Below are 25,124 nucleotides of genomic sequence, written 5' to 3' on the forward strand. Positions count from 1 at the left end.
AGCCTTACAGGGGGGTTATCAATGACAGGGGTGATCAGGGTAATCAGGGTGATCACCCCCCTGTCACTGATCACCCCCCCTGTAAGGCTCCATTCAGACATCCGCATGATTTTTTACGGATCCATGGATACATGGATCGGATCCACAGAACGCATGCGGACGTCTGAATGGAGCCTTACAGGGGGGTTATCAATGACAGGGGGTGATCAGGGTAATCAGGGTGATCACCCCCCTGTCACTGATCACCCCCCCTGTAAGGCTCCATTCAGACATCCGCATGATTTTTTACGGATCCATGGATCGGATCCACAGAACGCATGCGGACGTCTGAATGGAGCCTTACAGGGGGGTTATCAATGACAGAGGGTGATCAGGGTGATCACCCCCCTGTCACTGATCACCCCCCCTGTAAGGCTCCATTCAGACGTCCGCATGATTTTTACGGATACATGGATACATGGATCGGATCCGTAAAAATCATGCGGACGTCTGAATGGAGCCTGACAGGGGGGTGATCAATGACAGGGGGGTGATCAATGACAGGGGGGTGATCAGGGAGTGTATATGGGTGATCACCCGCCTGTCATTGATCACCCCCCTGTAAGGCTCCATTCAGACGTCCGCATGATTTTTACGGATCCATGGATACATGGATCGGATCCGTAAAAATCATGCGGACGTCTGAATGGAGCCTGACAGGGCGGTGATCAATGACAGGGGGTGATCAGGGAGTGTATATGGGTGATCACCCGCCTGTCATTGATCACCCCCCTGTAAGGCTCCATTCAGACGTCCGCATGATTTTTACGGATCCATGGATACATGGATCGGATCCGTAAAAATCATGCGGACGTCTGAATGGAGCCTGACAGGGCGGTGATCAATGACAGGGCGGTGATCAATGACAGGGGGGTGATCAGGGAGTTTATATGGGGTGATCAGGGGTTTATAAGGGGTTAATAAGTGACGGGGTGGGGGGTGTAGTGTAGTGTAGTGTTTGGTGGGACTGTACTGAGCTACCTGAGTCCTCTGGTGGTCGATCCTAACAAAAGGGACCACCAGAGGATCAGGTAGGAGGTATATTAGACGCTGTTATGAAAACAGCGTCTAATATACCTGTTAGGGGTTAAAAAATTCGGATCTCCAGCCTGCCAGCGAACGATCGCCGCTGGCAGGCTGGAGATCCACTCGCTTACCTTCCGTTCCTGTGAGCGCGCGCGCCTGTGTGCGCGCGTTCACAGGAAATCTCGCGTCTCGCGAGATGACGCGTATATGCGTGACTGTGCGCCAGCCTGCCACCTCCGGAACGCACATGTGCGTTAGGCGGTCCGGAGGTGGTTAAAAAGGTTATCTGGGAATTAATATTGACCTGTCTGCAGAATATATCAGTATCAGACTGACAGAGGTCCGAGGCTGGGCGCCCAGCGCCGTGGACTCATTCATGGCCATGTGATGTCACCATACATCGTTCACATGGCCTAGTTGCAGCTCAGCCCCATTGAGGTCAATGGGGCTGAGCTGTAATTCCAAACACAGTCGCTATACTATGTACGGCCTTGTGCTTGGTGAATTCAAAGAAGAGAAATCATATCTGTCCTTTATTTCTTTTTATCATCTACTCCTGATTTTGGCTTCCAAAACTTGTCTGTACCCCAAGGCCACCTTCACACGGGTGCAGGTGAGCGGACATAAGATCCGCACAAATTTCCGTGTGGATTAATGCGCGTTCCTGCTGCATATCTGCACCAAAATCCGCAATCTCTAACAGCGTTTTTGGTGAGGATTTGATGATCTCACCTTTCATTGGTAAAGTGTGAAATTTGCAGCTAACATCGCAGACATGCTGCGGATTTGGAAATCCACGTGGCAGGCCAATTTCCGCGCAGAAACGCATACATGAGATTTGTGTAATCTCATACACTTAATTGGTACTGTACAATGCGTTTTTTCTACACAGGAATCCGGGCGGATAAGCTACAGATATTCTACAACATGTGCAGGTGGCTTAAGGGTTACAAAGAATTATAAAGCGTTATAAAATTGCGGATCCGCAAAACACGGGTAACGGCCGTGTGCGTTATGCATTTTTCAAAACCAAACGGCCGATCCATACTAGTACAGTACTGTCCCTGTCTGTAGAGCGGACAATAATAGGAACGGACATGGAATGCACACAGAGTCATTTCCGCGGCCCCACTGAAGTGAATAGTTCTGCATATGAGCCGCAAAAAAACAGGAACAGACATAGACAAAAAAGACGTTAGTGTGCATGCAAAACGTCAGAAGCAGAAAACAAAATCCCTCTAGACCAGGCATCCTCCAACTGCGGCCCTCCAGCTGTTGCAAAACTACAACTCCCAGCATGCCCGAACAGCCTACAGGTATCAGCCTACAGCAGGGCATTGTGGGAGTTGTAGTTTTACAACAGCTGGAGGACCGCAGTTTGAGGATGACTGCTGTAGACCAAGGATGCCTAACCTGCGTCCCTCCAGCTGTTGTAAAACTATGACTCCCATCATGCCCTGCTGTAGGCCTGTCTTGGCATGCTGGGAGTTGTAGTTTTGCAACAGCTGGAGGGCGGCAGGTCGGGCATCACTGCTATAGACCTTCAGCTAACATCTGGAACTGTAATTTTTGTAGCAAAAGCGCAGGTACAAAAAAATCCCCTCTAAAAAGGCAAAAGTGCATAAAAATGTAATACAAATTAAAATAAATAAAAGGTTACAAGAGTAATAAAAAGTAACAATGTCGTTTTATTGAACAGAAGCAGTGACGGCTCATGAGACCTCGGGCCCCCGCACTAGGAGCGGAGCCGTCGGTACACCCTGCCACGGGCCGCCCCGCACCAATCAGCAGGGCAGGCCTCGTTCCCGGCATGCACCGCTCCTCCCACCTCCCCTTTGACCTCTAGTGATGTGCTAAACATCCGGGCTATCTGTACTATAGAGGGAAGATGGCGGCGGCAGTACTACCTGCTGATTGGATAAAGAATTGGGAAAAATCCGGAAAAAATGACTTGTAAGTCGGAGTTTCGGGGGACTGGGGGTCGGTGCGGGGCGCGAGGGGTTTGCGGGTTTGTAACGGAAGCGGAGATGTGGGCGCGGGAGGGAGAGAGCCGGACAGCCGCGCCGGAGGCCGCTTAACGTGAGAGTGTGGGGAGGGCCGGACGGGACGCGGCGGGAGAGGGCCGCTGAGCGCCCGGGGGTGTGCGGGCCGGCCTGGGGTCTCGCTTTACTGCACGAAGGCCGTGCGCGGCACCTCCGCTCCTTTTGGCTGTAACACTTTGAGCCAATCAGGAGGCGGCTCTCATTTCTCCGTGGTGGGGGTTGCAGATTAGAGCAGTGATTTGATTGGCTGCAGCAGGGTATAGCAGTGTTTCTGCTGACTTCTCCAAGAGCTGGGGCTACCTGAGGATCTTGGCCGTGACCAGGGAAACAAATGGGGTCACAGTGCCACTGTGGCGAAAAATCCAACCCTGCTCCATCTGTCTGAGCATTCTGGAGTGGCGGCGACTTGCGCTGTGTCCTCGTTCATTTCTACGGCTGCGGTTTTACGCAGCGCTGCCTTGTCACGGCCAACGTTGCCATGTAGCCCCAGCCGTAAGGGGGTTTTCTGAGAAGAATTACCATAAAAATAATAATAAAAGCCTAGGCACCTGGTAAATTTCCTGCAGTTATATGGCTGCCGCTCCAGTGGTTCCCAGCGGTGTTTCTGTACTGTGATGATGTGCATGTCTACCTTTGTGACCTCTGCAGCCCAGCCCTGGCCTCAGCAGGGTCCAGTGATTGACTTCTGGGGTCTTTTATCTGAAGGCGCGGATATTTTTTGCACAGTTGTCTTTTTGTCGTGGTAACAACCACGTTAGGACCACTAATCACGCTATTGGCCATTTTTCCGGATGTGCGGTCTGATCTGCTAGACTTACACGCCGTTCATGGGATGTGTTAATATGGACATGCTATAAATGTCGCCCCTGGAACCCGTACCTTTCTCCGGAATAGCCCCCTGTATGCAGTGGGCATCTGCCCACCCCTGTTCTGCAGATACATGTGGGACCCGCACCTATCAGACGTTTATAGAAGGCGGTGATGCCCCTCCAGACATATTGGATAGCGTCTTCTTCAGCCTGTCTACAACAATATCTGCATGGAAAATAATTGCCTAAATTAGGGCTTTTTGTTGTGGATCTGAGTATGGAAAATCTGCCTAGTGTGAACGTGGGCAAATAATCCTCCGGGCTCTAAAACGGAATCCCTCTACGGCTTTGTGCACGTGGCCATGTCCGTATTTCAGTCCACAAGGAACAGATTAGCATCTACCCAGCCAGTAGCGGGCCGCTATGGGGACCACCAGGTGGTTCTATGGAGGCTAGTTCCTGTTGCGGCCTGCTATTGCCACCCCCCAATCGTGAGAGATGGTTCGGGCATCAGGAGTGACGTGGGTGCCGGGAAGCGGGGTAAATATTTAACCTGTGTGCGGTGCCGGGGCTTTTTAGGGGTTGGATGACCCCTTAATGGCTGCACTGTTCCACAGAAAACATGCAAAAAATAAAAGTTGAAAAGCACAAGAAATGTATCCTCGTGTGTGTGAGTCCTCGGACACATACCGGTCATCAGGCGCGGTCTATGGCAGCTTGTGTTTTTAGAATGCTCTTCTCTTAAAGGGGCAGTGCAGTTTCAGGAGGAAAGCAGACAACACTTGGGGAGTGCCTGCAATGAAGAATAGAGACCGTTACTTACATTGCAAATCCTGCGCTGCAGATGTCCTTTTTCTCCTGGCTGGGCTCTGTTGACCAGGCTTCAGCGGTGATGTCACGTTGACATGGCTGCTGCAGCCAGTCTTTGCCCTCGAGCAGCGGACTGCTGAGGCAAGTGGCTGCAGTGGGCATGTGTCGTCAGTGTGACATCACTACTGCAGACAGGACCTGCTTTTTAAGTCATGGTCTATTCTTGCAGTCACTCGCTGAGTGTTCTCCAGGTTCCTCCTAAAACACTGGACAACCCCTTTAATGGCTGTTTCACCAACCGTTGGGAGCCGTCCAACAATCATTATTTTTTTTTTTTTTTTTCTTGCCAGCAGAAAATAACTTGTAGGAAGCCATGCTGTTCTAGAACAGTGTGAATGTTATTTATCTAGTCCAGGGAACCCGGTTGTAGGATTAAATAGATCCCTTTAAAGGGCACCTGTCAACAGATTTGAAACTATCTGACCTACATCTGTGTTGGTCCCATGTTCATATGTGCCCACATTGCTGAGGAAAATGATCTTTTACTATATGCAAATGAGCCTTTAGGAGCAAAGGGGGCGTTGGTGTTACTCCTAGAGGCTCCGAGTTCTCTGCAGCTGTCGCCTCCTGCAGCAGTTGCAGGGTGGGCAGAGCCTCTAGGAGTAACGGCAACGCCCCCATTGCTCCTAGAGGCTCATTTGCATATAGTAAGACATCATTTTTCTCAGCAATGAGGACACATATGAACATGGGACCAACACAGACGTCTTCAGCTGCCAAGTGCAGATGCAGCAGGTCAGCCAGTGTCATAGGTACAAGTCTGCTGACGGATGCCATTTAAATGGTCTGCTTCCTTGCAGGATCCTTCCATTGATTATATTTGATAATTTCGAAAAGTTCGGTTTTTGACTGAACTACTGACTTTCTGGTCGTTGCTCACCTTCTTCCTATACTATGTTTCCACAGCGTACAGTTGTGTCGCAGCCTCAGTGAAAAAGGACAGGAAAATGTGACGTTCAAAGGTAAACATTTTATGTGGCAGCGCATTGAACATTCATTGACATGACACAAGTCCGCCAGCGCCCCATGAGAAAGGCCGATGGACCGTGCGTGGGGGACGATGAGCGCTCATCCTTCATCATGTTCCGTGATTTCAGCAGCACACCCCTTTTACCTTTCCTTTGTTTGCCGGCATGGGCCTATTATCAGAAACGAGCGTTTGTATGATGGGGGAGCACAGGGGAAAAGTAAGGGGCTGCCTGTAGCAACCAATAAGATTGTTACTTTCATGGACAAAAGAGAGAGAGAGAGAATCTGATTGGTTGCTTACATGCTCCTTAAAAATCATCACAAATCTACAGTATAGAGCTTAAAAAGGGGTTTCTGAGTGATTCAAAATGGCCTCCAGTAGCCTGTCAGCAAGGCTGGTTGCTACCAGTTGCAAATGGGGGTGAAGGGACAGGGCCTCACTGCACTGCTCTACAGTAGATGGTAATGAAGCGACCCTGCCTACAAAATGCCACCATGGCTGAGTAGCCTGGCAGGAACTCTCAGCCAGCGCCCGAGCGTAGTGTGTGGTGAGGCCCCACACCCCTGGGCAGCTCTGCAAGTGCAGGCAACCAGTCCTGTTCACATTCTAGGACAGGTTGTTGGCCACCATTTAAAATTATTTCTGGAGAACCTCTTTAAGTGTCTAAACGGTGGCTGTCTAACTGCTGGGCCCCCACTGATCATGAGACCGGGGGTCCTGTATTAATGAAGCAGCGGTCAAGCATGTGCGCTGCGGCTCTGTTTACCTCTGTGGGACTGACTGAAGTAGTTGAGGACTACACTTTGATCCTCTTTGACAGTCCCACAATGATGAATGGTGTCGGCCCCGCCTCTACATCTATACAGGGGGGCACAGGAAACCCATTTTTGGCCCCACCCACTCGTGGCCATAAGAGCATCAGCAGCAGCATATTATCAAAGTGAAATCCACTTGGGAGAACCGCAGCCTACCTTGACATGCTGCGGATTTCGCTGCAGTTTCTTTTTCTGCTACTACAACGCTGCGGATTTGAATCATGGATATCCACAGCTATTTGGTCATGTGCGAACCAAGCCTAAATGTCATGGCTGGTAAATGATGCAATCCACCTGATGCAATGTGTACAGACACTTAAGGCTACATTCACACAAAAGTGAAGAATGGAAATTTTTGAACGACCATCAGGCGTCCCTTTTAAGAACAATGGTAGTCTATGGGGTCATTCGCACTGCTGTTTTTTGATGGCCAGTGAATATGGGACGTCAAAATATAAACGTGTTCTGTCATGCCCGTTTTTACTGACCAACAGCCCCAATAAAACTGAGGGGAATGTTTTTTAACATCTGTTTCTCATAAGGCATTAGTGATGTGTGAATGTAGCCTTATGGTGAGAGGAGGGAAAGCCTTTGTCTTAGGGCTCATGCACACGGCCATTGCCCCCCCGAAGCCGTATTGCATTCACTTGAATTTGGTCCGCACTACGGAGTGCTTCCGTGGTGTTTCTGGCCGTGCCTCCACACTGCATGCATTACTTTTTTGAGGTGCGGACTGTCGGATGTGGATCGCGGACCCCGTTCAAGTGATTTGCGGTCCGCAGCACGGGCCCTGCCAGCACACAGTCGTGTGCATGAGCCCTTAAAAGGTAAACTATTCAAATGCTCTGCTGATATGTCACACGTACATCTGAGAAGGCTGTGACTTCTGTTATTTTGGACCACTGCTAATTTCCTGAGCAAAAGACATAGTATGTGTTCCATATAGACCAGGGATCAGCAGCCTCCGTCACTACAGCTCCCAGCATGCTCCATTCGCTTTGATGAGAGTACTGATAACAACCAAGCAGGAATGCATGCTAGGAGTTGTAGTTTTACCACAGCTGGAGTGCCTGAGGTTGCTGGCCCCTGATCTATTTATATTTTTGTGCCATCAAGCTGCCCCTCCTAGCCGTGTCCCCAACGCCAGTACTTAACTTTCCTGTAGGGGTGCTGCTGCACTGTCGTCCTGATGTCACACAGCATCCGGTCATAGTGCGCGCTTACGTGCACTATGAACTGACGATGTCAGGATACAGTGCGGGCCGGTGGGTGACCATGGAGCGGTGAGTAAAAGTAAGCGCTTCACTCCCGCGCCGTGGTCACATAACACAAACGAATCCTTTTTGTCACATCACATAGTCCATCATTTTATGTGACAAAAAGTCGTACAGTGAGGAACAGAAGTATTTGAACAACCTGCAATGTTGGAAGTTCCCCCACTTACAAATCATGGAGGGTTTGAAATTCACATTGTGGGTGCATTCCCACTCAGAGACAGAATAAAAAAAATCCAAAATTCAGGAAATCGCATTGTATAATTGTAATTTTTTTGTGAGAGTTCACCTCCCAAAAATGAGATAAAAAGCAACCAGAAAGCCAAATGTATCCCAAAATGGTGCCAATAAAAACTATAGCTTGTCTCGCACAAAAGCTTTCACGCAGCTCAGTCAGCAAAAAATTAAAAAAGTTATTGCTCTTAAAAACCATGACAGAAAATACCATGTTAGAAAATCCAGATGCCGCTCCTTCCCTTCTGATCCCCAAATAACTGTTTACAACCACATTTGGGGTGTTACTGTATTCAGGAGAAAGCGGGTAGAAAATTGTGGGGGGGGGGGGGGAGAAATTCTCCTGTTATCTTTTGTGAAAAGAAGTTTGGGCCTAAAGCACAATTTTCTTGTGAAAAAAAAGTCGTTTTTAATAATTTTTAAAGTATTAAAAATTCTATGAAAAGCTGTTGAGTGAAATGCTCGCTACACCCCTTAAAAATTCCTTGGCTGGTGTAGTTTACAAAATGTGGTCACTTTTTAGGGGGTTTTCACTGTGGGGTTACCTCAGGGTCTCTTCAAATGCAATATGGTGCTCAAAGACCATTTCAGCTAAATCTGACCTCCAAAAACCATACAACGCTCCTTGCCTTCTTCGCCCAAATGGCAGTATACGACCACATATGGGGTGTTTCTGCAAACTGCATAATCAAGATAATAAATATTGAGGTTTGTTTTGTTGTTAACCCTTGATGTGTTCCAGGAAAAAATTTATTAATATGGAACATCTGCAAAACAAAGTGACGTTTTGAAATTTCACATCTATTTTGCTTTAATTCCTGTGGAATACCTAAAGGGTTAACAACATTTCTAAACCAGTTTTGAATAGTTTGAGCGGTGTCCTTTCTAAAATGGGGTCATTTATGGGTTGGCTCTATTATTTAAGCCCCACAAAGTGACTTCCGAACTTAACTGGTCCTTTTTAAAAAAGTTGACTTTGGAAATTTTTTCTTCAAAACTTAAAAAATTGCTTCTAAAATTCTAAACCCGTCCTAAAAAAATAAAATGACATTACTAAAATGATGCCAACATAAAGTAGACATATGGGGAATGTTAATGAATATTTTATGAGGCATTACTAACTGTCTTAAAAGCAGAGAGATTCAAATTTAGATTCAAATTTAGAAAATGGATTATTTTTAAATAAATAAATAAAGGTAAAACATATTGACTTGTTAGTACATGAAGTACAATGTGTCACGAGAAAACAATCTCTGGCTTGGATAAGTAAAAGCGTTGCAAATTTATTACCACGTAAATTGACATGTCAGATTTTCTAAATTAGGCCTGGTCAGGTAGGGGTTAAATGGCCCGGTCTGGAAGTGGTGAAATGGGGTGTTCCAGTTACGTTATCAATTAACTATTAGATTGCTGAGGGTGCTACCTCTGGGATCGCCAAAAGTCACGCGAACAGACACTTGCACTGTAATTTCTGTAGGAGTTCTGGAGATAGCAGAGTATAGCCCTCTGCCATCTCCGGACTGCCAAAAGAAATCAAAGGAGTGGTCATGCACATGCCCAACCGGCCACTCCTTTCATTTCGGGAGGAGGGTTAGGCAGGATTAGAATGACAGGATCCACCATTCACAATTGTCAAATCTTATCTATTCTTCCCTTGTACAATGACCTCTGCACAGGTCACAGAGCCTGCCCAGAAAACTCTCCTATAGAAGTCACTGAGGTCCCCCCTGACCATTGTCTATGGCCCATGGGGCTGCCGTAAAGATGACCTTTCATGGGATGATGTGTTACAAACTGGTATGCTTACCAGATAGGGCAGCCTCTACAGATGCAAGCGCTTTTTTTTTTTCTTAAATACCCCTTCGTTCCGCCGTTGTGTTTGGCGCCTGATATGTTCATTTAGACCAGGCATGCTCAACCTGTGTCCCTCCAGCTGTTGCAAATCTACAACTCCCAGCATGCCCGAACAGCCTACAGCTATCAGCCTACTGCAGGGCATTGTGGGAGTTGTAGTTTTACAACAGCTGGAGGGCTGCCGGTTGAGCATGTCTGATTTAGACCATCTGTACAGGGAGGAGGAGACATTTGGTTTTCTCAATGGGCGTCTCCTTCTCTCTGGCTGTGACTCTCTCCTCTGCAATTGGATTGCGCTACAGCCAGGGAGAAGGAGACGCCCATTGAGAATATCAAATGTCTCCTCCTCTCTATACCGATGTTCTAAATGAACATATCAGGCGGGGAACACAGCGGCGGAACGGAGGGGTATTTAATTAAAAAAAAGTGCTTGCATCTGTAGGGGCTGCCTTATCTGTTAAGCATACCTGTTTGTAACATACAATCCCATGAAAGATCCTCTTTAATGCTTTCTAAATGCTGTTAGGAACAGCTCAGGCAAGATGGCCGCCCCCATAATCATGTTCAGAAAATAGAAGAAATCTGCAATCAGAAAATAAAAACTGATTAGAAAAAAAAAATGTGTCGCTATCTGGCTTTTTCTTGCAGAAAATGTTTTGGTGAACATTTCCTTTAAAAATCACTGTGTCTTTAGAGGGGGGGCTGTGCAGATAACCACTAGCACAATAGGGTCATGTAAGTACTACCTACCTCCCATCTCATCATAGATGTTTGATACCTGTTGCTAGACAGAACGTCCGCCGCCCCTGCACTTACGAGTCTTTCCATCACGGTGGTGAGATGTTAGGAGTTCTCATATTTGCCTCTTAGTTTGGTTGGTGTGTATTGTGTCCTCTATATCCTGAATGTCTCTTCTGTCTGCACTAGATATGGAGCAGGCTCTTTATGAGCTAGCCTGTCATGTAATTAAAGGAAATCTGAAGCAGGATCAAGCTGCTGGAGTGCTGACCGAGATCATAGTGAGTACTTGTCTGGTTTGTACGTCCGATGGGACAGACTCAGCAAAGCCTTATTTCATTTGTACATGCGTATTTCCACATACGACTTTTTTCTTTCTTTGTGACCAGGATTTCAGGGATGACATGCCTTCTATCCTAGCAGATGTCTTCTGTGTTCTGGGTAAGTTCTGTCACATTAAAAATGACAAATATTTTAAAGGGCTTCTGTCACCCCATTAAACCGTTTTTTTCTTTTTTTTTTTCTTTACTAATAATCCCTACACTGCAATCTCATCATACATAAGCTAATTAATGATTTTCGTTCAGTAGAATTTGTTAAAAATCGATTTTTTAAAAATATGTAAATTACCTTGCTACCAGAAACTAGGGCGGCTACTTGCTGGTAGCAGCCGCGTCCTCCGATGGTAATGACGCCCCCTCTGCTTGTTGATTGACAGATCCCGTCCGCTGGCCCTTTCTCTGCTGGCCCTGCCTGTTTTGATTCAATATCTGGCGCCTGCGCCGCGGCCGTACCTCTCTTCAATCTGCGCAGGCGGTTTAATGGGGTGACAGAAGCCCTTTAAGAATGAATATAAATTTGTATTAACTTTATTACAAAGCGCTAACGGTCGTAGAAATATATGGTGTGGGCTCCATGATTCTTCATCATCTTTTTCCTTTGACCAACTTTACTCTACTAAAACATAGCTTTTAGTCATGAATTATTTTAATTACATCTTTATTAATGGTTTTACAATTTATTTATTTTTTTTATAAGTAAAAATCAACACAGGGTAAGGTTAAAAGGGTTGTGCAAGAATTGAGGGAGTTTAGAAAATGCCTCTCCCCTTCCCTCCTTTTGGCCAGGCCTGTAAAAGCCACCAGGCATTAGCACCCCTCTCCTTCTTCTCATCCAGGCTTGCGATGCTCCACTAGGCTCCCTCACTGAACACATCCGGTTTGACATCACCACAGCCAATCGCTGGAGGGAGACAGGACCCCCTTATGTCATGTGACTATTTGTCATGGTGTAAGGGAAGCTGGTCACTGCCATGCCTAGAGATTGGCTGCGGTGATGTGAGGAGCATCACAGACCTGGAGGAGAAGCAGCGGAGAGCCTCCTCCGGGAAGCAGGTAAGTAAGCTTCCCTTTACAGCAGGGGTGCACAACGTTTCCTGGTTGGGGGCCACATTGCCAGACTAAACCAATGACGAGGGCCGAAATAAAAATTTAAAGGTGTATTAAAGGGAACCTGTCACCGGGATTTTGGGTATAGAGCTCAGGACATGGGTTGCTAGATGGCCGCTGGCACATCTGCAATACCCAGTCCCCAGAGCTCTGTGTGCTTTTATTGTGGAAAAAACACGATTTGATACATATGCAAATTAACCTGAGATGAGTCCTGTATGTGAGATGAGTCAGGGACAGGACTCCTCTCAGGTTAATTTGCATATGTATCAAATCGGGTTTTTTCCACAATAAAGGCACACAGAGCTATGGGGACTGGTTATTGCGGATGTGCTAGTGGCCATCTAGCAACCAATGTCCTCAGCTCTATACCCTAAATCCCGGTGACAGGTTCCCTTTAACAACTGAAATATTGTACTTATGGCATATTGAACACACATTATGTACCATTAATGTCTAGTTACACTTCCAGGACTCCCATCTAATGGGAGAAATACATAAAAAATACATGTGAGCAGCCACAAGACATAGGCATACATGTCTGTTACCAGATGGTTGGGGGCCGCACAGAATGGTATCAAGGGCCGCATGTGTCCCCCGGGCCGCAGGTTGTGCACCCCTGCTTTACAGGGTTTTGCCATATAATATGTCACCCAAGAGGTCATTAAAAGACTGTCGTGGGACAATGAACACACTACTATTTTTTTTTTTATATTTTGCAGCAAAATGTGTCCCCCAAGGGATCATAAAAAGACTTGGGGGACAGTGAACACTCTCTTATATTTTGCAATTTTTCCTTAAATTTTTTTTTTGTTTTATTTGTATTTTATTATTTTTTTATAATTTAGTATTTGTTTGCCGAATCATTTTATATATTCTTTTATTTGTGTTTTATTCTTTTATTACCAAGAGGTCACTGAAAGACCTTTGGGGACACAGACTTTTTTTTGCACCATTTCCACTGTAACTGGGGCAAACAAAGCAGCCCCAGTTACAGGGAAAACCAGCCTGCGGTGGGTGCATTGTACACAGGTAGAGCTGAGAACGGTCTCCTGGCCCTGCAGTTCTGCACTCCTCTGCCCCCAAGCCGGGTCCACCCTGCATAACACTCGCCTATCTGAGGAGAAGGCAGAAGCGCTGATACACTGCTTCTGCCTTCTCCTCGGCTCCCCCGCTGTCACTTACAGCCGTGAACAGACCTGCTCCTGTTACAGTGCGGGAGCAGAAGCTGTAATGCTTCATCGTGCGGCGCTGCGGGCAGAAACGCAGCTGATCGCACGATCAGCTGTGTTTCTGTCCAGGAGGACGGGGCCTCCTGTGGGAAGAGAAGTGTGGGGCTGTTTTTGTGTGTGTGCATTTTCAATGTTAACAGGCATCTGTCAGCAGTTTTGTACCTATAAAACTGGCCTACCTGTTGCAGCTGTTCTTTCTGTTCTGTTCTTTGACCTCTAAAGTGCAGAGGGCGCGGAGCCTCTAGGTGTAACTCCCTACTGTGTACTCCTGCACACTAGGATGGGGAATCGGTGCGTATATGTCATGGAAGACTCATTTAAAGGGATATTCTATGTATGTTTTTGTCCTTTTTTGACAGACATTGAAACAAGCTGTTTGGAGGAGAAATGGAAGAGAGATCATTTTACCCAGTTGGTCTCATCGTGTCTGGTAAGATAGTTTTACATTTATATTGGAGTATTTCATGTGTATGTTGAGAAGAGGATGTAACTCAGGGGTTAACATGCTTTACACGGATTAATGATTAGATTTACTTTTATATATTGGATAGCAGATGTTATAGCGTTTGGTGGATTAAATGGGCATTCAGTGCTCTATCTCTGGAGGGGCTGCACGCATTTCCAACCAGCCTGTCTGTATATTTCAGGGAAGCTCCACAGGATACAGCGCCCCCGTTCTCATGATTGGTGAGTGTCCTACTGCTGGGACCCCACCGATCTGATAGTTATCCCCCTATCCTGTGATTAGAGGATAACTTGCTATAACCAGAATACCCCTTTAATTTGTTCCTTTCTAATGACACGAATCCGTAGGAATCTATGGTAACAATCCTCATCTGCAATATCGGCAAGCATCTGCATCTAAATCTTGGGCGCTGAAGACATCAGTGGCGCATGCCCAGTTTGGTCTCTGACGCTGTTGTCCGCAGTATGTGCTGTAATGTGGTGGTGCAGGCTGATTACCAGTAGGTGCCTGAGCGAGATTTCGATTGAGAGGTTTGGTGATATTGTAGGCAGAGGGAAAGGGGATTAATGGTGGCTCAGGCAGAGGGGACGAATGTGGCAGCGCAAGGGTTAGGAACTGGGTTCTTAAAAATGCCCAACTAGGCACTTTGTGCCTCATTTGCATACTCGTCAGAATGATTCAGTGTGCAATGGTGCTTTAGCATTAGTTATATATGTGCTTCTTTAGAGACTCCACGCTGCAGGTTAAAGGGGTTGTCTCATCTCACCGTTACTAAAGTGAGATGACGCACAGGCCGACCACCAACCGGCCAGGAAACAACAGAACACTCCTGCGCTCGATTTTTCAGTATCTCCCACTAAAGTGCATGAGCACTAAGGAAGCGGCGTAGCACAGCAAACTATGCTGTTACCCTAACTCGGAGCATGGCTTGCTGTGCTACACTGTTTCCGTAGCTCTCATGCACTGCAATGGTAACGACTGAAACCGCGAGCACCAGCCAGCTGGTGGTTGGGACTGTGCTTCATCTCGTCTTAATAACGGCGACATGAGACATTAATTTGCTCAGAATTTTATTTTGCAGTGTGCATTTCTTAAAATCTTATTTACTTTGCTGCTGCCGTAAAACTTGCGTGGACTTACCCTGAACCTTCGCAAACCTAGACTGTCACATTTACAATAGTGAATCTGCCCCACTGTGTGATAAAAATGCACCACTTTTGGGTGCAGAATGACATTGCAGGCGCAGCTAAAATACTAATTATGTCTCGACAACAGCGCACCCAGGTGTAGATTTCCTGGAAACTCCATTTATGGGATGAATGAGTTTAGTAACATTTACTGTCTGTCTCTTATTAACAGTATCTGGTATCTGACACTATCCTGAAGGAGCGTCTGGATCCTGAAACACTGGAATCATTAGGACTCATCAAGCAGTCCCAGCAATTCAATCAGAAATCTGTCAAAATAAAGACCAAACTTTTGTGAGTAGACTAGACCTATTTTATTAAGTCGTGTTCCTGTAAAGGACATGTGGTGAGGGCACCATCCTTTTGTTTTCAGATGTCTCTGGTTCACAGATCTGGAACCCTTGAGAGGGGAGAGATGGTTATGCATTTGCATCTCATTCTATTCACTTCCGCTGGGAACCCTGAAAATACTCAAGCATGCTTACCCAGCTCTTTAGGCTGCGTTCACACGGGCGGGTGCAATGCAGTAGGTGAACGCATTGCACCTGCACTAAATCCTGACCCATTCATTTCAATGGGGCTGTGCACATGAGCATTTTTTTTCATGCATCACTTCTGCAATGCTTTAAAATCGCAGCATGTTCTATATTCTGCGTTTTTCACGCAGTCCTGGCTCCATAGAAGTGAATGGGGCTGCGTTAATAACGCATTGCATCTGCAAGCAAGTGCGGATGCAATGCGTTTTTCACTGATGGTTGCTAGGAGATGTTGTTTGTAAACCTTCAGTTTTTTTATCACGCGTGTGAAAAACGCATCAAAACGCATTGCACCCGCGCGGAAAAAACTGAACAACTAAACGCAATTGCAGCCAAAACTGACTGAACTTGCTTGCAAAATGGTGCGAGTTTAACTGAACGCACCCTGAACGCATCCGGACCAAATCTGTCACGCTCGTGTGAACTCAGCCTTACTCCCATAGATTTGAATGGAGATGGCTATCTATCATAGGAGCTGCGAGATAGGAGTCAGGTCTCCTAATAGGACCTTGATTGTTGGATATTTATGGCGTATCCTGTGGATATGACATAAATGTCCAGATTGAAATAAATCTCTATCAGTCAAAGGGAACCAGGTTTGGTCCCTTTAACAACCACGCAGTTGTAAATACAATTGCTAACTTAAGGTTATTGGTCCACAGCAGTGTAGCCTATCTGAGATAAGAGTTATTAAACTCTTGAGTTGTATTATGTCAGCACATACCTTAATATATAGCCATCTGACTTGCTGGTCAGTACAATGCAATGCTCTTAGTCCCATTACAATCCATGCCCCCCGTTTTGAGAAATCAGCCTTTACATTCTATGCAAATTAGCCCATTGGTGCTACATGGGGGTTGTTGTTGTTGGACCTCATTTCGCCTCTACTCATTCTCTTCCAAGCGGCATCCCCCACCACTTCTGGCCTCAAAATCTCACTGCAGCGCATTCGGTGCATGTGCAGTAAATTTCTGAAGATTGCCAAGCAGAATTCCACCTGCATGGTGATCTCCAGCCATGTACTGCTTGTGTTCTGAATGCGCTGGTACGAGACGTCAGGTCCAGTTGCGAGTATGTCTGCACTGCCTGGCCCTGTCAGTCAAAGTGGTGGAGGTGCGGCCAGCAACAAACATGGATTCAACGGCAACACCTTAGATTCACTAAAGGGCTAATATATATCAAGGTATGAGCTGACAGATGCTCATGCACACGACCCTGATCGACCCCAGTCAGTTCATATTTGCTCACGGGTCTATTGAATAGCCTCGCAATCAAATTGAGACTGTCTGTATCGTAAATTATTATGATAGTCTGTCCGGGATACGTGGCTGACATACGGACTGTTTCCCGGGCCGATCATGGTTGCATGCATAAGCCCTTACCCTGAGCTGTTAACGGGGTGTGTCTCTCAGAATCGGCCTAACCCAGCCCTTGTTTTGTTGATTGACATCACAATAACGCTTGTACAAGCGTCATAGACCCAGGCCATTTTACTCCCTAAAAAAAGCCTGACGCCATTCATGAGCGCAGGGCATGCTATGAACAGTACAAGCAGCGGAGCGCTGCTGCCGGAACCTGAAATAACCAATAACAAAGCTCTGAACAGCAAGAAGTTTTCTTACTGGTCGGTTTGGATGGACTGCCAGATAGGGAGCGATATCGTGCCCTGCAGCCGGGGGCAGCTGGCGGGAATAATAGCTGTACTTGAAAGGAGGGGGGAGCTCCCGGGCCATTGATGTAACGGAAGAGTAGAAAGGAAGCAGTGAGTGACGTTTGTAGTGTCAGAGTAGTTCAAATTTTAGGAAGAAAGTAATTAAATAAATCGTCTGATAACAAAGACACAGACAATGCTTGCTATATCTAAGGAAATCTGAAAGACCCCTCCCAAATATCTTTATTAATATACCTTAGAATAATGGGAGTAACTGGGAGTTTCAGGGCGGTTACAATACTTAAAGTTAGACGTAGCAGATTACGTAATGACATGTGATAGTTCAATTGTCTGAAACTGGACCCAATTTGGACACGAATACTGACCATCTGGATCCATTATATGTGGAAAATCAACAAACATTTCCTAGAATCCCTGAGAACATTGATACATATCTGCTCACACTGCATCTTTTGCAATCTTCTTCATTGTGTTCCGAATTTAGTGAAATACTCCCTTTTCCTTACAAATATCCGTGTCACCGCACAAGTACGGATGGCCTTCAGAATGTGTTCTAAGGCCAAGTTGTTATGGAACAGTGGATAAAATGATAAAGTTCAGACAGAATTCAAATAGAACAAAATTAAGGTTCAGCTATACTGCGAGCATCCTTCCTTTCACCCTTGTTGTTATATTCAGTTGCCACCAAGGATACTTTATCCATCCCGTTACTGGTAAAGCTAGTGCGGTTTCTTTATTGGTAAATTCTAATCTCAAAGGGAGTAAGTCCCAACAGGGCAAAGACAGTAGCTCCTTTTCTGAAGGGGGATTTGCAGCATATGGCATGGAATTGGCAGAAATAAGTGGCTACAAATCCATCAATCGGATGCATTTCTCATTTGGGCAACAATTTTACTTGGTACTTGTCACATTTATTTTCCCATTCACTATTGTCATCATCATATGCCTCAGAAGTGCAATGTAATACAATGCATGGAACTAGATAGAATAAAAACAAATACTTCCCCAGAGTCATAGTTTAAGCAACTTTTTGCAGTGGGAGCCGTGAATCCAGGTTGGCCTTCCTTCCAGCTTCAGAGGTTGGTGTAGTCAGCTGGACTTGGAATGGACTGTCAAATCAAGGTTCTAATGACCTTCTTACGTGCCTTCTCACAGTGACCCAATCTCCAGGGTTTAGTTAATGAGTTCCTTCCACTGGAGAGGGATCTGGAATGGAACTAAGAACACGATTATGAATCTGCTGTAATCTCCTGTGCAATGCTCCTACATACTGTCATGTCTGAATGCATGGTTTGGAGCTATTGGGGAAAATACAGGCCTGTCCTTGGCGCAGTGCCAAATAATATCTCATAGGGACTCAGCTGTGTTTTCCTCTGAGGAGTTGTGTATAAAGCTATAGGCAAACGTTCTGTCCATGGCTTACCAGTCTCGCCCATTGCTTTCAGGATTTTTAGCTTCAATGTTCCATTCAGACGTTCTACCTTTCCGCTGTTTTGTGGCCTGTGGGGGTGTGTGAAATGCCTGCTGTATGCCTAGAACATGAAGTATCTCCTGTAACACTTGTGAAGTGAAATGAGTTCCTCTGTCACTTTTTAATCACTTTAGGAACTGCAAATCTACACCATTTTAGACAAAATTTTCTTAGCTTCTGTTTTTGCATTCGATTTGGCTGTAGGCCAGGCCTCTGGCCAACCTGAAAAGAGGCCCACATATATCGGAACATTCTCATATGTGCCTACCTTTTGGAAGTTGTATGAAGTGCAACTGCAGTCTCTGAAAAGGGTATAGTGGCTTTGGAGTGCACCTGGGGGGCACCTTGACAGTCCTTCCTATGTTATGGAAAGCACAGACCATGCACCCCTGGACATACTTAGCAGTGGCATTGTTGATCCCCGGGGCCACCCATCCTTGACTGACCAGACTTACCATTGCTTCCTTGGACTGATGGGTTAGGCCATGTGATAGGGCACACATCATGGAGTATAGTACCCTAGGAAGGCATATATTAGCATCTATGGCATACAAACCTTCCTGGTTCTTCTGGGCCTTTCTCTTTTCCCACTGTTCCTTTTCTTGTTTAGGAGATTGCTCCTGTAATTTCTGGAGAAGGTCCACATCCACCTCCCCTTGAGGTTCTATGTCCACAGTATGCACAGGGAGGGGTAACGGGGCAGCCTGCTTTGCATCTGCCCTACGTTTACATTCTGCCTCCTTTGTTTGCTCTTTGATATGGGCCTGTACCTTGACAATGGCCATCATCTTTGGTATTTATAATGCTCTGAACAACTGGGCTACAGACCCTGCATTCTTGATAGGCTTACCCGCTGATCCCACAAAATCTCTGCAGCACATTATAGCCCAATGATAAAGTACATGGAAGTCAGATACACTATATTGAACTGGATTTTATCACTTTGCTATAATTTGCCTGCGAAGCATTCGCTCCAGACCATCCCCAGGGGCTTATTAACCCTATGCTGGAGGGCAGAGAACGATGTTATTTCCATGGGACTGTATGTTGGAGGGGGCTGTACAGGGAGGAGAGATTGTTAATTAGACTAGTAATGTTTTCCCACCTCTTGGGGCTTGTTCACACCACTATTTATTTCTGTTCTTCTGCTCTGTTAGAGGAGCTGAACAACAAAAAAATGAGGTGCCAAACCAAAAGGAGCTCTATTGATTATGATGGAGTCCGTTCAGTTTTATTTCAGGATCTCGTATTTTTACCGGACAGAAAAATCCTGCATGCAAGTGTTTTTGTCTTGCAGAATCTGCAACGCAGGTGTGAACAAACGCTTAACATTATATATGCCTATCTATTATTCATTTATATTACTGCAGCTTTCATACTTCTCCTCGGCTAAAAATATTTTTACTCTTCAGGAAAAAACGTTGTGCGGCCTCTGTGTGTGACTCCTATGTCATTCGCTGTATGCTTCAGATCTCATGCTTGTGAAGCAGACTCTGGGAATGTGAATTCCCTTATGTGAGCAGAGGAATCTTTTTCATTCTGCACACGCTCCGCTTCCCATTTTTTTTATAACTTTCTCCCATATGCCACATCATTGGGGATCTAGGAGTCTGTAAATGTATTTGCTTGTGTGAGTCTTGGTAATGGTTAATAGGTATATAACCTGATGGCAGGTTCCCTTTAAATATCCTGTGTGAATGTTATTGACTTTAAAACCTGGCGTCTGTTCTGGTGCTTCAGTAATTTATGAGCTGGGATTTACCACCGATTGCTCTAAATAAACTTCCGCTGGTTTTCGTATTGCAGGCTTGTGAATAATTTGTGGTATTGTAAAATCTTATTATACTGTTCTACAGCTCAGAAGTCAATTCTTGCTCTAGTTTGTCTGGTTAGTTATATTGGAATAATGAATTTGTAATACATGATGGTCCTTTGACATCCAAATGCGGACCCTAGGCACAATAGACTGGAGATGTTCATTGACGTCTGGGAGTTTTCTAGCTGTGAACTGCGCACAGCTCATTGTACAGGGAGGGGGAGATGATTAGCTGGGACATCACCTATTGTAAATGGTGTCAATCATCCTGTGTTATCTATACAAGGTTTTGCTTTGAGACAAAAGTGAGTTTTGCAAAATGGGAATTATCCCTTACGCTACTGGAAAATAACGAAGACTTAATACGACTGAGCTGGGATTGACCACGTATAAACTGCTAGCGGTGCTTGATCAGTGATCACACGACCAAGGTGATGCATCCTTTATTTCTCGCCCATTTTCCTTGGGGGACACAGACCTTGGGTATAGCTCAGCTCCCTAGGAGGCGTGACACTAAGTAAAACTGTTAAGCCCCTCCTCCATCAGCTATACCCTCAGCCTGGAGATAGAGGCTACCAGTTTTAGCTTAGTGTCCAAGGAGGCAAGACACTCCCTGCTACTGCAGGGCTGTTTTCTCCTTGTTATTTTAACTTTTTCTTCTAATTTTGTTATTTTATTTTTTCCTAGGGATACCAGAGACGCATTAGACCTCTCTGCTCTCCCGGGGTTGAGCTGCGCCAGTGCCAACTTATCTGCACTGCTGCCTCCCCCACAGAAGCAATAGGAGGATCTGGGCAGCAATGACTCCCCTACATCCCGCCAGCTAGGGGGTCGCCCGCACGCCAAGCCCCTCTTCCAGCTTCCTGCCACTGCGGTGCCAGTGGCTGAAGGGGCGACCCTGCTGGAAAGGACTGAGGGTGAAGACGTCGGACGGTGAGATGGCTATTCCAGCCCATACCCCGTCCCTATCTGCAGCATCTACCCCTCTGGGTAAGGGGGGCACCCGTGGTCGCTCATTCTGAGCGCTCATCTGCAGGACAATGCAGCACAGCAGCATCCTCAGCACCCCCACGCCGTTCCCCCCCACGCTGCTATCTTCCCCCCCCCCCCTCCCCCTCATTCAGGGCTGACTCCATTTTTCTCTTCTCTCTCTCCCCCTTCCCGCCGAGAACGGGGGGCGGGGCTTAGCGGTCCCGGTAGGGGCCGGGGCTTACGCGCGCGTCATTTTGGGGGCGGAGCTACGTTCTCCTTCACAGGAGACATTTCAAGCGCTGGAGGGGGCGGAGCTTGTTCCCCGTGCTTTCTGCTGAGGTTTCCCGCGCTTCCTCACTCCTGACAGGAAGCTGGGACACGGTGGGGGACTCTAACCTCCTGTGTACATCGCTCGGCTTCTGTGGGCGCTCTCTGCTGCTCACTGCTGTTCACTGCTTCTCTGCTGCTGCTGATCTGGGCCATCTCCTGACGTTCTTCTGAGGCACTGGTAGGACAGTTAACCCTCTCCTAACCCTCCTGGTCATAGCTGCTATAACCCTTTGTGGTCTCTATATTAGAGTACAACCACACTTCAGCATGTCAGATCCCACAGGTGCCCCCAAACCCTGGTACCATGCCTGTACCGCCTGTAAGGAACTTTTTCCGCGTGGGCAATCTGAGCCGCATTGCCTTGCATGTCAGGCCCCGGTGCAGGGCCCGCTTCCCGCTGCGCCCCCCGGTGCCTCTGAACCCCCTGACTGGGCTAGGTCTCTGTCTCAGGCGGTGGAAAGCCTTACACACGTAGTGGGCCGTCTCGTGGATAGACCGCCTCTCCCGCAGGCTGCCACAATCCCTGTCGCACCCGCTGGGACTACCGTTTCTGCCGCCCCCACTGGTTCCCTGCCTCGCAGCGAATCTTCCAGGGCCCGGCATACTCAGAAACGTTCAAGGGTTGAGCGCACATCTTCTCCAGATGCTTCGCTCTCTCCGCCATGCGTGCGAGCTCAGTCAAGTCTATCCTCTCAAAGGGATACGCTTTCTGAGGGAGAACTGGCGGATTCGGACGTGGACATGGACTCAGAGCTTCCGTCCAAATTGGCGTCCGCGGTGGGGCATCTTGTCACTAGCATCCGTGATACCTTTCAGCTACACGATGACCCCCCCAGCTCTGAACAGGCCGGCGTGTCCTTTCTCCGCCCCAAACAGGCCTCCAAGGTTTTTCCCATACTCGCTGATTTTTCTTCTGTGGTATCCAAGGCTTGGACTCGGCCTAACGTCCGCTTTATTACACCCAAAAAGCTGGACATTTGTTATCCCTTTCCAGCGGATTCTGTGACCACGTGGACATCCCCGCCTAAGGTTGATCCTCCCGTGGCTCGCCTGTCCAAAAGCACTACTATTCCTGTACAGGACGGATCTTCCCTCCAGTCTGTTGAGGACCGTCGTACGGAATCCCTCTCCAAGGCCATATTTACTGCCTCTGGTTCGGCCCTTAGACCGGTCTTTGCCTCCGCCTGGGTTGGCAAAGCGGTCTCTGAATGGGGTTTGCAACTGGAACGGGAGTTAGGGTCGGACGTCCCTGTTCAGGACCTCCGTTCCTTAGCCCAACTAATTGTTCAGGCCGGAAAATTCGTCTGTGAGGCCTCCCTTGATGCGGGTGCCCTCATTGCCCGTTCCTCTGCCCTGGCAGTTTCTGTCAGGAGGGAACTCTGGCTGAAGGTTTGGGCGGCGGACGCCGCTTCCAAACGCTCTTTGGCCGGCCTACCATTCACGGGTTCCCGCCTGTTCGGAACCCGTCTGGACGAACTTATATCAGAGGCCACGGGTGGGAAGAGTACTCACCTCCCCCAGTCCAGGCCAATGGGCGCCCCCCGTGGTCGCGCTGGTTCGTCCCGTTTTCGGTCCTTTCGCAAGCCCACCGGGTCTAGACCCGCGGCCAGTTCTTCTTCCTCTGGCCCAGCCCAGGATAGACGCAAGAAGCCGTTTTTTCGGACGCAACCTACCTGGCGCAAGTCCCAGCCTGCACGGGCTCCCACAGGCCAGCAGCCCTCTGCCTGAAGGTGCGCCCCCACCCACCCGGGTGGGGGGCCGCCTTCTCCTATTCAGGAACGTATGGCGGGCCCACATCTCAGACGCATGGGCGCTCGAGATTGTATCTTGCGGATACAAAATCGAATTTGCGTCCATTCCGCCAGACCGTTTCTTCCGATCCCGTCCTCCGCGAGATCCCGTACGAGTGGCCGCCTTCTTCGCGGCCATTCACTCTCTAATGGACAAGGGTGTCGTCGCCCCCGTGCCTCCGACGGAAAGGTTCAGGGGGTTCTACTCGAACCTCTTTGTGGTTCCCAAGAAGGAAGGCTCAGTGCGTCCGATCTTGGACCTAAAACGCCTGAACCGTTTTCTCCGACTGCAGAGATTCCGGATGGAGTCTCTCAGGTCCGCAGTGGCCTCCCTGGAAAGAGGGGATTTCATGGCCTCAATCGACATTCAGGATGCATACCTCCACGTTCCGGTTGCTCCATGTCATCACCGCTTCCTGCGCTTCGCGGTGGGGGACGATCACTTCCAATTCGTCGCCCTTCCCTTTGGTCTGGCGACGGCTCCTCGAGTGTTCACCAAGGTCCTGGCCCCTGTCTTGGCCCTTCTACGTTCAAGAAGTGTTTTTCTTCTCCCATACTTGGACGACATCCTGGTCAAGGCACCCTCCTTCTCTCAGACATCCCGCAGTGTGGAACTCACTCTGGAGACCCTGACGCGGTTCGGTTGGATTATCAACCACCCCAAATCTTCCCTTACCCCCTCCAGACGGCTGATCTTCCTGGGGATGCTCCTGGATACAGAGTTGGCGGAGGTCCGCCTTCCGTTGGACAAGCGTCTGGCCCTTCGCGGGTCGGTTCGCAGTCTCCTCCGTCATCACCGCCCTTCCCTCAGATCCAGCATGCGGTTGTTGGGAAAGATGGTTGCCTGTTTCGAAGCGGTGCCGTTCGCACAATTCCGATCCCGCACCTTTCTGAGGGCAATTCTGTCGGCCTGGGACAAATCACCGAGGAGTCTGGACAGGACCTTTCTTCTGCCTCCCCTGGCTCGGGCTTCCCTCGGCTGGTGGTTGCATATCCCTCTAAGGGGGAAGTCCTTCCTTCCACTGAACTGGCTGGTGATTACCACAGATGCCAGCTTACGGGGGTGGGGGGGGGTTTTCCCTCCCCGGTCCGTCCAGGGCGTTTGGTCTCTATCGGAGTCCAGACTTCCAATCAATATTCTGGAACTGAGGGCGATTCTTCTGTCCCTCAGACACTGGACCCATCTGCTGAGGGGCCACCCTGTTCGGATCCAATCGGACAATGCCACGGCTGTGGCATACATAAACCATCAGGGAGGCACTCGCAGCGATGCAAGAGGTGACCCTCATTCTCCTCTGGGCGGAGACGCACGTGCCGGCCTTATCTGCGATTTACATCCCGGGGGTGGACAACTGGGCGGCGGATTTCCTCAGCCGGTCCACCATCGACCCGGGAGAATGGTCCCTGCACCCAGAGGTGTTCGAAGCCCTTTGTCTTCGCTGGGGTCGCCCCGACGTGGACCTCATGGCCTCCAAATTCAACCACAAGGTCCCCCTATACCTGGCCAGGGCACGGGACCCGAAGGCATACGGC

At 48.0% G+C, this 25,124-nt stretch overlaps 1 protein-coding gene across 1 annotated transcript in view; it reads left to right on the forward strand.

Moving 5' to 3' along the window:
• The first annotated feature begins 2,914 nt into the window (after nucleotides 1-2,914).
• Nucleotides 2,915-25,124, forward strand: part of LOC122919792 (THO complex subunit 2-like) — a 41,686-nt gene continuing 19,476 nt past the window's right edge. Inside the window, exons 1-6 of the mRNA XM_044268979.1 lie at nucleotides 2,915-3,018; nucleotides 5,693-5,748; nucleotides 10,861-10,952; nucleotides 11,061-11,112; nucleotides 13,711-13,781; nucleotides 15,177-15,298. Coding sequence (XP_044124914.1) covers nucleotides 2,954-3,018; nucleotides 5,693-5,748; nucleotides 10,861-10,952; nucleotides 11,061-11,112; nucleotides 13,711-13,781; nucleotides 15,177-15,298 — 458 coding nt within the window. The 5' untranslated portion in view covers nucleotides 2,915-2,953. The remainder of the gene's footprint in view (nucleotides 3,019-5,692; nucleotides 5,749-10,860; nucleotides 10,953-11,060; nucleotides 11,113-13,710; nucleotides 13,782-15,176; nucleotides 15,299-25,124) is intronic.

The sequence above is a fragment of the Bufo gargarizans genome, chromosome 9 (genome assembly GCF_014858855.1).
Source record: "Bufo gargarizans isolate SCDJY-AF-19 chromosome 9, ASM1485885v1, whole genome shotgun sequence".
NCBI classification, from domain to species: Eukaryota; Metazoa; Chordata; class Amphibia; order Anura; family Bufonidae; genus Bufo; species Bufo gargarizans.